Source organism: Sinohyriopsis cumingii, chromosome 16 (genome assembly GCF_028554795.1).
Source record: "Sinohyriopsis cumingii isolate HCF-2022 chromosome 16, ASM2855479v2, whole genome shotgun sequence".
In the NCBI taxonomy this organism is placed as follows: domain Eukaryota; kingdom Metazoa; phylum Mollusca; class Bivalvia; order Unionida; family Unionidae; genus Sinohyriopsis; species Sinohyriopsis cumingii.
The window spans coordinates 5,320,106-5,334,289 of NC_142976.1; the positions used below are offsets into that span (position 1 = coordinate 5,320,106).

At 35.5% G+C, this 14,184-nt stretch overlaps 1 protein-coding gene across 1 annotated transcript in view; it reads left to right on the forward strand.

Moving 5' to 3' along the window:
* Nucleotides 1–14,184, forward strand: part of LOC149779861 (sodium-dependent proline transporter-like) — a 109,594-nt gene that overhangs the window by 56,674 nt on the left and 38,736 nt on the right. Inside the window, exon 5 of the mRNA XM_089936534.1 lies at nt 1,014–1,281. Coding sequence (XP_089792660.1) covers nt 1,014–1,281 — 268 coding nt within the window. The remainder of the gene's footprint in view (nt 1–1,013; nt 1,282–14,184) is intronic.

Below are 14,184 nucleotides of genomic sequence, written 5' to 3' on the forward strand. Positions count from 1 at the left end.
TGGGAAATCAAGACAAAGCATTCACTTTCCTTCTCATTCCTGGCAAATGGACTGGGATCAGTAGTTTCATTAAGGCTTTGCTTTAAGTTTGTCGTCTGCTTATATTTCTGTCGCCTCATGACGGATTCCGTCTATACTCAGGGTACTTCATTATGGAGTAAAGACAGATCATTCAATAACACTCTTACCAATCTTTTTGACCTTGGACCAGGCAGTTATACAGAACTTAACTGCAACATTACCATTTATATCTATATTTGTGTAGATGTTGGGTTCATCTGCAAACCACATAAACCCTGATCTACTGTTACATAATGTGCTAGCAGATCATGGTCTTAGTTGTTTCCTGTGCTGATTAAATCTAACAAACTGCATTTACACAAATCTGCAGTGTTTAAGTATATGCAGTTTGTAGTTCAGCTTGACTTATTCGCAAGTATATATAGTTGTAGCTTTTAATGACAGTAAGTTTTGCAGCCTAACTTTAAACTCAGATTGCAGGTTCTATCTTTCCTTTTAAAAGTTTGTAACAATTGGTTTTTGGTTTTGTGGGGTTTGAAACCTATTTTTCAGCACATGATAGGCTGGCTTTTTATGGTAGCCAGTGTATTTGGTGCTGGATGAACCACTAAAGATCCCGCAAAGAACCTATGAAGATCCCACGAAGAACCACTGACCCACAGGGAACTATTGGCAAGCTTTCTCACATACATTGCTCAGTTGCACCAAGACTCAGACTCATGCAGACGTGAAAAGTGTGAGGTGTGTGTGATCAGTATGGGTGAGCGCTTTAGACTACTCAGCCACCCAGGGTCCCCTGTAACAATTGGAAAAGCTTTCTTATTTTCATATGTAAACATTATATACCCCTGTAACAAAGTCCTTTGAACAGTAGAGTTCCTAAATGACAAATATTTGAAACAAATTTTAGCATTTAAAATAATATTTTTACAAAGTTATAAGAATATATTATACCAAAGATTTGTTTATAACTCTTTGCAACTCTCCCACAGGCTTGGTGTTCTCCAGAAGTCCAGTGGTCTAGAAGAGTTTGGTATGATACGATGGCATTTAGCTGTAGCCTTGGTGGTAGCTTGGGTTTTAATTTTCCTATGTCTGATGAAGGGCATCAAGTCTTCAGGAAAAGTTGTTTATGTCACAGCTCTGCTTCCCTATCTTCTTCTCACAGTTTTCCTAGTAAGGGGAGTCACTCTTCCAGGAGCTTTGGATGGGATCCTCTTTTACATCACACCTAAGTTCGATAAGCTTTTGGATTTCCAGGTAACTTTTAAAATTAATGCATGGATAGGATATAATCTGTCTAAATTTGTTCAGATGGTGTATGAGGACAATTTCAGACATGAAAATTATAGAAAATAAAGGATGACATTTGGACCAGATGATTCGACTGACTGGAAATTATACAGATGACAATGGAAATGATACAGATGACAATGGAAATGTTACAGATGACAAAATGATACAGTTTCCTTTTTAACAATGAAAGGCTTGCATCAACTTTTAATGTCAGTAGTAAAGAATTGATGAGACCGTTGCATGCAAGTAGTATTTCCTTTTAAGAATGAAGAGGCTGTGGGTTGAAAGGAATTTCTTCATTCTGATTTAACATCTGACTAGAAATATGCTTTTTAGCCAATCCTGTGGGACAAATACCCCAAATTTTAAATGCTTCATTTTCACATCAGATTTGTTATGGATCAGTGGTTCATTATCCCGTCTTCTATAAAATAACAGTTGGAAGATAACTGTCAGTTTTCTTTTCCAAATATTGCTTTTCAGGGCATTGCTGTCACTGATTTTTTTTAATTATCAGGATAATAATTAACATAAATCTATTACAACTACATAATAAATAAAAGCAGCTTCAGCAGCAGCATCTGTATAGTTAAGATGTATATAAAATGTGTCCATTTATCATGTACGCAAAATCCACCAGGAAACAACTTCAAACATTACATTAGGAATTTACAAATATTCTCATGAGAAACATATTCTTAATATGTATTAAGATGTTAGTGACCATTTGCAATTTCCACAGTGACTATAATTTATCTAATACAGGGTTTCATATCTGCCCTGGGTAAAGTAGCCTTTATCATGAGTTGTATAATGACTATATAATTGATCTAATACAGGGTTTCATATCTGCCCTGGCTAAAGTAGCCTTTATCATGAGTTGTACAATGACTATATAATTTATCTTATACAGGGTTTCATATCTACCCTGGGTAAAGTAGCCTTTATCATGAGTTGTACAGTGACTGTAATTTATCTAATACAGGGTTTCTTATCTGCCCTGCAAAAGTAGCCTTTATCATGAGTTGTACAGTGACTGTAATTTATCTAATACAGGGTTTCTTATCTGCCCTGCAAAAGTAGCCTTTATCATGAGTTGTATAATGACTATATAATTTATCTTATACAGGGTTTTATATCTGCCCTGGGTAAAGTAGCCTTTATCATGAGTTGTACAATGACTATAATTTATCTGATACAGGGTTTCATATCTGCCCTGGGTAAAGTAGCCTTTATCATGAGTTGTATAATGACTATACAATTTATCTTATACAGGGTTTCATATCTGCCCTGCAGAAGTAGCCTCTATCATGAGTTGAATAATGACTATATAATTTATCTAATACATTGTTTCTTATCTACCCTGGGAAAAGTAGCCTTTATCATGAGTTGTATAATGACAATATAATTTATCTAATACAGGGTTTCATATCTGCCCTGGGTAAAGTAGCCTTTATCATGAGTTGTACAGTGACTATAATTTATCTAATACAGGGTTTCATATCTGCCCTGGGTAAAGTAGCCTTTATCATGAGTTGTATAATGACTATATAATTTATCTTATACAGGGTTTCATATCTGCCCTGGGTAAAGTAGCCTTTATCATGAGTTGTACAGTGACTATAATTTATCTAATACAGGGTTTCATATCTGCCCTGGGTAAAGTAGCCTTTATCATGAGTTGTATAATGACTATATAATTTATCTTATACAGGGTTTCATATCTGCCCTGGGTAAAGTAGCCTTTATCATGAGTTGTATAATGACTATATAATTTATCTAATACAGGGTTTCATATCTGCCCTGGGTAAAGTAGCCTTTATCATGAGTTGTACAGTGACTATAATTTATCTAATACAGGGTTTCATATCTGCCCTGGGAAAAGTAGCCTTTATCATGAGTTGTATAATGACTATATAATTTATCTAATACAGGGTTTCATATCTGCCCTGGGTAAAGTAGCCTTTATCATGAGTTGTACAGTGACTATAATTTATCTAATACAGGGTTTCATATCTGCCCTGGGAAAAGTAGCCTTTATCATGAGTTGTATAATGACTATATAATTTATCTAATACAGGGTTTCATATCTGCCCTGGGTAAAGTAGCCTTTATCATGAGTTGTACAGTGACTATAATTTATCTAATACAGGGTTTCATATCTGCCCTGGGAAAAGTAGCCTTTATCATGAGTTGTATAATGACTATATAATTTATCTAATACAGGGTTTCATATCTGCTCTGGGTAAAGTAGCCTTTATCATGCAATGTATAATGATTAGTACATAATAAAATGGAATCTATGACTATAACTACCCTGTAGCAGGAAATTTGTTAGTATGAAGGGTGCTATAATGAGGGGGTATCACATTTTCATAACTGTGAAACCTTTGTATAAGGAACACATACAAACCAGGAAAAGGTTATTTACCTTTCTGTACACATAATTTATAATAAGGTTAAATACATGTGTTTTTAATTTGTTTCAGAAATGCACCTTTATGAGCAGGTGTCCTTTGTATAAAGGTGTCTGCTAGTATAGCACCTTTTACTGTATACAGTATACAAATTCAGTTTCAATTATCCAAACTTGTGAAAGACCATGCTTATTTGCTTTGGTAATTTTGGATAATCAATGTTCTTAATATATCATGTCACTATCAAAGGTTTCTCGTATAAAACTTTTCTGTGATAGTAAGAACACCAGTCCTTAAATATATCAGTACAGTGAAACCTCTCAATAGCAGCCACCTGTTGGAGGAGTCAAAACTGTCCTTTGTATACAGGTGAACTCAATACACTTACAGGGCCCCAAAAGCCAAGTCATCCTTGGGGTTAGTGTCCATTTGTAATTCATGAGCCAGTCAGGCCAAGTCATCCTCGGGGTTAGTGTCCATTTGTAATTCATGAGCCAGTCAAGCCAAGTCATCCTCGGGGTTAGTGTCCATTTGTAATTTATGAGCCAGTCAAGCCAAATCATCCTTGGGGTTAGTGTCCATTTGTAATTGATGAGCCAGTCAAGCCAAATCATCCTTGGGGTTAGTGTCCATTTGTAATTGATGAGCCAGTCAAGCCAAGTCATCCTCAGGGTTAGTATCCATTTGTAATTGATGAGCCAGTCAAGCCAAGTCATCCTCGGGGTTAGTGTCTATTTGTAATTCATGAGCTAGTCAAGCCAAGTCATCCTCGTGGTTAGTGTCCATTTGTAATTGATGAGCCAGTCAAGCCAAGTCATCCTCGGGGTTAGTGTCCATTTGTAATTGATGAGCCAGTCAAGCCAAGTCATCCTCAGGGTTAGTGTCCATTTGTAATTCATGAGCCAGTCAAGCCAAGTCATCCTTAGGGTTAGTGTCCATTTGTAATTGATGAGCCAGTCAAGCCAAATCATCCTCGGGGTTAGTGTCCCTTTGTAATTTATGAGCTAGTCAAGCCAAGTCATCCTCAGGGTTAGTGTCCATTTGTAATTCATGAGTCAGTCAAGCCAAGTCATCCTAGGGGGTTAGTGTCCATTTGTAATTGATGAGCCAGTCAAGCCAAATCATCCTCAGGGTTAGTGTCCATTTGTAATTGATGAGCCAGTCAAGCCAAGTCATCCTCGGGGTTAGTGTCCATTTGTAATTGATGAGTCAGTCAAGCCAAGTCATCCTTGGGGGTTAGTGTCCATTTGTATTTGATGAGCCAGTCAAGCCAAATCATCCTCAGGGTTAGTGTCCATTTGTAATTGATGAGCCAGTCAAGCCAAGTCATCCTTGGGGGTTAGTGTCCATTTGTAATTGACGAGCCAGTCAAGCCAAATCATCCTCAGGGTTAGTGTCCATTTGTAACTGATGAGCCAGTCAAGCCAAATCATCCTCAGGGTTAGTGTCCATTTGTAATTCATGAGCCAGTCAAGCCAAGTCATCCTTGGGGGTTAGTGTCCATTTGTAATTGATGAGCCAGTCAAGCCAAATCATCCTCGGGGTTAGTGTCCATTTGTAATTCATGAGCTAGTCAAGCCAAGTCATCCTCAGGGTTAGTGTCCATTTGTAATTGATGAGCCAGTCAAGCCAAATCATCCTCGGGGTTAGTGTCCATGTGTAATGCATAAGCCAGTCAAGCCAAGTCATCCTCATCATCTTTATCATTGTTCACTTTAATAGGGAAGCTGACAGCTTCAAAGCATTGATTGTGACAGGCATCGTCTCTGGCCAGGCTTTTGAAATCAAGAGGATAGCATCGAACAGAGCAGTTTGTTTTGAGTTCGCTAACACTGTCCTCAAAATCAGTCTTAGCCACAAGACAGTGCAGGAAAAGACTGCTCCGGTGGCCTAGTGGTTATAGCGTCCGCCTTGGATGCAGGAGGTAGTGGGTTCGATTTCCGGCCGAGTCATACCAAAGACTTACAGAAATGGTACTAACAGCTGTCTCGCTTGGTGCTCAGCATTAAGAGGTTAGTGTTAGGACTGGTTGGCCTGGTGTCGGGATAATGTGACTGGGTGGGACATCATTGCTACATGTCTGTGGCATGATGCCCCAGTGCTAGGCATCACTATAAACTGCAACACTGCAGACATCGTTGCAATATAACTGAATTTTTCTTAAAGCTACGTTAAAAATCCAAATTGCACACACACACAGTGCAGGAGATTTTTAGAATATTGCTTTGTCTTAAATGGCTTATCTACAAGCATTTAGTTATTATTATATGTAATTTACCTTTAAAGCAGGTTCATTTGTATGGTGCAAAGACTTTAAATTAGCCTGTTGATAGCTCTAATCTGTGTATGTGTTAAGTATTGTTTTAACCTCACATTTCCTTGGGATATTTTCATGGTCTTTGTCTCGCTACAGTACTTGCTAAATGGAATCGTTCTACCATGTGTCGGGAGTTTATGAGCTAAAATTTATTTACAAGTTTAAACTGAGTTTGGGTCATGTGTTTTTTTTTTATAACAAGTAAAATTGAAATTTGTGACCACAATTTGTTTTGGTAATCAGTGTTGAGGAGTTTTGGTTTATTGGGAAAAAATAATATTAAAGGAGGAAATATTTGGGACTCGAGAACAATTTGGTATTGAGAGGATTCCATTATAGAGAGGTTCAGTTTTGAGGAGTTTCACTGTATTATTATTATTATTACTATTATTATTATTATTATTATTATTATTATTTGTTCAAGACTGTTTACTATTCATCCTGTTCACTTTAATCCATCTATACATTATATCATCACTGACTCCAAAATAATCACTGATCATGGTTTTGTACACCATGACACAACATCTGTACATTATATCATCACTGACTCCAAAATAATCACTGATCATGGTTTTGTACACCATGACACAACATCTGTACATTATATCATCTCTGACTTCAAAATAATCACCAATCATGGTTTTGTACACCATGACACAACATCTGTACATTATATCATCACTGACTTCAAAATAATCACTGATCATGGTTTTGTACACCATGACACAACATCTGTACATTATATCATCTCTGACTTCAAAATAATCACCGATCATGGTTTTGTACACCACGACACAACATCTGTACATTATATCATCACTGACTTCAAAATAATCACTGATCATGGTTTTGTACACCACGACACAACATCTGTACATTATATCATCACTGACTTCAAAATAATCACTGATCATGGTTTTGTACACCACGACACAACATCTGTACATTATATCATCTCTGACTTCAAAATAATCACCGATCATGGTTTTGTACACCATGACACAACATCTGTACATTATATCATCTCTGACTTCAAAATAATCACTGATCATGGTTTTGTTCACCATGACACAACATCTGTACATTATATCATCACTGACTCCAAAATAATCACTGATCATGGTTTTGTACACCATGACACAATATCTGTACATTATATCATCACTGACTTCAAAATAATCACTGATCATGGTTTTGTTCACCATGACACAACATCTGTACATTATATCATCACTGACTTCAAAATAATCACTGATCATGGTTTTGTTCACCATGACACAACATCTGTACATTATATTATCTCTGACTTCAAAATAATCACTGATCATGGTTTTGTACACCATGACACAACATCTGTACATTATATCATCACTGACTTCAAAATAATCACTGATCATGGTTTTGTACACCATGACACAACATCTGTACATTATATCATCACTGACTTCAAAATAATCACTGATCATGGTTTTGTTCACCATGACACAACATCTGTACATTATATCATCACTGACTCCAAAATAATCACTGATCATGGTTTTGTACACCATGACACAACATCTGTACATTATATCATCACTGACTCCAAAATAATCACTGATCATGGTTTTGTACACCATGACACAACATCTGTACATTATATCATCACTGACTTCAAAATAATCACTGATCATGGTTTTGTACACCATGACACAACATCTGTACATTATATCATCACTGACTTCAAAATAATCACTGACCATGGTTTTGTTCACTATGACACAACATCTGTACATTATATCATCTCTGACTTCAAAATAATCACTGACCATGGTTTTGTACACCATGACACAACATCTGTACATTATATCATCACTGACTTCAAAATAATCACTGACCATGGTTTTGTACACCATGACACAACATCTGTACATTATATCATCTCTGACTTCAAAATAATCACTGATCATGGTTTTGTACACCACGACACAACATCTGTACATTATATCATCACTGACTTCAAAATAATCACTGATCATGGTTTTGTTCACCATGACACAACATCTGTACATTATATCATCACTGACTTCAAAATAATCACCGATCATAGTTTTGTACACCATGACACAACATCTGTACATTATATCATCACTGACTTCAAAATAATCACTGATCATGGTTTTGTTCACCATGACACAACATCTGTACATTATATCATCACTGACTTCAAAATAATCACTGATCATGGTTTTGTTCACCATGACACAACATCTGTACATTATATCATCTCTGACTCCAAAATAATCACTGATCATGGTTTTGTACACCATGACACAACATCTATACATTATATCATCTCTGACTTCAAAATAATCACTGATCATGGTTTTGTACACCACGACACAACATCTGTACATTATATTATCACTGACTCCAAAATAATCACTGATCATGGTTTTGTACACCATGACACAACATCTGTACATTATATCATCACTGACTCCAAAATAATCACTGATCATGGTTTTGTACACCATGACACAACATCTGTACATTATATCATCACTGACTTCAAAATAATCACTGATCATGGTTTTGTACACCATGACACAACATCTGTACATTATATCATCACTGACTTCAAAATAATCACTGACCATGGTTTTGTTCACTATGACACAACATCTGTACATTATATCATCTCTGACTTCAAAATAATCACTGACCATGGTTTTGTACACCATGACACAACATCTGTACATTATATCATCACTGACTTCAAAATAATCACTGACCATGGTTTTGTACACCATGACACAACATCTGTACATTATATCATCTCTGACTTCAAAATAATCACTGATCATGGTTTTGTACACCACGACACAACATCTGTACATTATATCATCACTGACTTCAAAATAATCACTGATCATGGTTTTGTTCACCATGACACAACATCTGTACATTATATCATCACTGACTTCAAAATAATCACCGATCATGGTTTTGTACACCATGACACAACATCTGTACATTATATCATCACTGACTTCAAAATAATCACTGATCATGGTTTTGTACACCATGACACAACATCTGTACATTATATCATCACTGACTTCAAAATAATCACTGACCATGGTTTTGTACACCATGACACAACATCTGTACATTATATCATCACTGACTTCAAAATAATCACTGATCATGGTTTTGTACACCATGACACAACATCTGTACATTATATCATCACTGACTTCAAAATAATCACTGATCATGGTTTTGTACACCATGACACAACATCTGTACATTATATCATCACTGACTTCAAAATAATCACTGATCATGGTTTTGTTCACCATGACACAACATCTGTACATTATATCATCACTGACTTCAAAATAATCACTGATCATGGTTTTGTTCACCATGACACAACATCTGTACATTATATCATCTCTGACTTCAAAATAATCACTGATCATGGTTTTGTTCACCATGACACAACATCTGTACATTATATCATCACTGACTCCAAAATAATCACTGATCATGGTTTTGTACACCATGACACAACATCTGTACATTATATCATCACTGACTCCAAAATAATCACTGACCATGGTTTTGTTCACCATGACACAACATCTGTACATTATATCATCACTGACTTCAAAATAATCACTGATCATGGTTTTGTACACCATGACACAACATCTGTACATTATATCATCTCTGACTTCAAAATAATCACTGATCATGGTTTTGTACACCATGACACAACATCTGTACATTATATCATCACTGACTCCAAAATAATCACTGATCATGGTTTTGTACACCATGACACAACATCTGTACATTATATCATCTCTGACTTCAAAATAATCACCAATCATGGTTTTGTTCACCATGACACAACATCTGTACATTATATCATCACTGACTCCAAAATAATCACTGATCATGGTTTTGTACACCATGACACAACATCTGTACATTATATCATCACTGACTCCAAAATAATCACTGACCATGGTTTTGTTCACCATGACACAACATCTGTACATTATATCATCACTGACTCCAAAATAATCACTGATCATGGTTTTGTACACCATGACACAACATCTGTACATTATATCATCACTGACTTCAAAATAATCACTGATCATAGTTTTGTACACCATGACACAACATCTGTACATTATATCATCACTGACTTCAAAATAATCACTGATCATGGTTTTGTTCACCATGACACAACATCTGTACATTATATCATCACTGACTCCAAAATAATCACTGATCATGGTTTTGTACACCATGACACAACATCTATACATTATATCATCTCTGACTTCAAAATAATCACTGATCATGGTTTTGTACACCACGACACAACATCTGTACATTATATTATCACTGACTCCAAAATAATCACTGATCATGGTTTTGTACACCATGACACAACATCTGTACATTATATCATCACTGACTCCAAAATAATCACTGATCATGGTTTTGTACACCATGACACAACATCTGTACATTATATCATCACTGACTTCAAAATAATCACTGATCATGGTTTTGTACACCATGACACAACATCTGTACATTATATCATCACTGACTTCAAAATAATCACTGACCATGGTTTTGTTCACTATGACACAACATCTGTACATTATATCATCTCTGACTTCAAAATAATCACTGACCATGGTTTTGTACACCATGACACAACATCTGTACATTATATCATCACTGACTTCAAAATAATCACTGACCATGGTTTTGTACACCATGACACAACATCTGTACATTATATCATCTCTGACTTCAAAATAATCACTGATCATGGTTTTGTACACCACGACACAACATCTGTACATTATATCATCACTGACTTCAAAATAATCACTGATCATGGTTTTGTTCACCATGACACAACATCTGTACATTATATCATCACTGACTTCAAAATAATCACCGATCATGGTTTTGTACACCATGACACAACATCTGTACATTATATCATCACTGACTTCAAAATAATCACTGATCATGGTTTTGTACACCATGACACAACATCTGTACATTATATCATCACTGACTTCAAAATAATCACTGACCATGGTTTTGTACACCATGACACAACATCTGTACATTATATCATCACTGACTTCAAAATAATCACTGATCATGGTTTTGTACACCATGACACAACATCTGTACATTATATCATCACTGACTTCAAAATAATCACTGATCATGGTTTTGTACACCATGACACAACATCTGTACATTATATCATCACTGACTTCAAAATAATCACTGATCATGGTTTTGTTCACCATGACACAACATCTGTACATTATATCATCACTGACTTCAAAATAATCACTGATCATGGTTTTGTTCACCATGACACAACATCTGTACATTATATCATCTCTGACTTCAAAATAATCACTGATCATGGTTTTGTTCACCATGACACAACATCTGTACATTATATCATCACTGACTCCAAAATAATCACTGATCATGGTTTTGTACACCATGACACAACATCTGTACATTATATCATCACTGACTCCAAAATAATCACTGACCATGGTTTTGTTCACCATGACACAACATCTGTACATTATATCATCACTGACTTCAAAATAATCACTGATCATGGTTTTGTACACCATGACACAACATCTGTACATTATATCATCTCTGACTTCAAAATAATCACTGATCATGGTTTTGTACACCATGACACAACATCTGTACATTATATCATCACTGACTCCAAAATAATCACTGATCATGGTTTTGTACACCATGACACAACATCTGTACATTATATCATCTCTGACTTCAAAATAATCACTGATCATGGTTTTGTACACCATGACACAACATCTGTACATTATATCATCACTGACTCCAAAATAATCACTGATCATGGTTTTGTACAGCATGACACAACATCTGTACATTATATCATCACTGACTCCAAAATAATCACTGACCATGGTTTTGTTCACCATGACACAACATCTGTACATTATATCATCACTGACTTCAAAATAATCACTGATCATGGTTTTGTACACCATGACACAACATCTGTACATTATATCATCTCTGACTTCAAAATAATCACTGATCATGGTTTTGTACACCATGACACAACATCTGTACATTATATCATCACTGACTCCAAAATAATCACTGATCATGGTTTTGTACACCATGACACAACATCTGTACATTATATCATCTCTGACTTCAAAATAATCACCAATCATGGTTTTGTTCACCATGACACAACATCTGTACATTATATCATCACTGACTCCAAAATAATCACTGATCATGGTTTTGTACACCATGACACAACATCTGTACATTATATCATCACTGACTCCAAAATAATCACTGACCATGGTTTTGTTCACCATGACACAACATCTGTACATTATATCATCACTGACTTCAAAATAATCACTGATCATGGTTTTGTACACCATGACACAACATCTGTACATTATATCATCTCTGACTTCAAAATAATCACTGATCATGGTTTTGTACACCATGACACAACATCTGTACATTATATCATCACTGACTCCAAAATAATCACTGATCATGGTTTTGTACACCATGACACAACATCTGTACATTATATCATCTCTGACTTCAAAATAATCACCAATCATGGTTTTGTTCACCATGACACAACATCTGTACATTATATCATCACTGACTCCAAAATAATCACTGATCATGGTTTTGTACACCATGACACAACATCTGTACATTATATCATCACTGACTCCAAAATAATCACTGATCATGGTTTTGTACACCATGACACAACATCTGTACATTATATCATCACTGACTTCAAAATAATCACTGATCATGGTTTTGTTCACCATGACACAACATCTGTACATTATATCATCACTGACTTCAAAATAATCACTGATCATGGTTTTGTACACCATGACACAACATCTGTACATTATATCATCACTGACTTCAAAATAATCACTGATCATGGTTTTGTACACCATGACACAACATCTGTACATTATATCATCTCTGACTTCAAAATAATCACTGATCATGGTTTTGTACACCATGACACAACATCTGTACATTATATCATCACTGACTCCAAAATAATCACTGATCATGGTTTTGTACACCATGACACAACATCTGTACATTATATCATCTCTGACTTCAAAATAATCACCAATCATGGTTTTGTTCACCATGACACAACATCTGTACATTATATCATCACTGACTCCAAAATAATCACTGATCATGGTTTTGTACACCATGACACAACATCTGTACATTATATCATCACTGACTCCAAAATAATCACTGATCATGGTTTTGTTCACCATGACACAACATCTGTACATTATATCATCACTGACTTCAAAATAATCACTGATCATGGTTTTGTACACCATGACACAACATCTGTACATTATATCATCTCTGACTTCAAAATAATCACTGATCATGGTTTTGTACACCATGACACAACATCTGTACATTATATCATCTCTGACTTCAAAATAATCACTGATCATGGTTTTGTACACCATGACACAACATCTGTACATTATATCATCACTGACTCCAAAATAATCACTGATCATGGTTTTGTACACCATGACACAACATGTGTACATTATATCATCTCTGACTTCAAAATAATCACCAATCATGGTTTTGTTCACCATGACACAACATCTGTACATTATATCATCACTGACTCCAAAATAATCACTGATCATGGTTTTGTACACCATGACACAACATCTGTACATTATATCATCACTGACTCCAAAATAATCACTGACCATGGTTTTGTTCACCATGACACAACATCTGTACATTATATCATCACTGACTTCAAAATAATCACTGATCATGGTTTTGTACACCATGACACAACATCTGTACATTATATCATCTCTGACTTCAAAATAATCACTGATCATGGTTTTGTACACCATGACACAACATCTGTACATTATATCATCACTGACTCCAAAATAATCACTGATCATGGTTTTGTACACCATGACACAACATCTGTACATTATATCA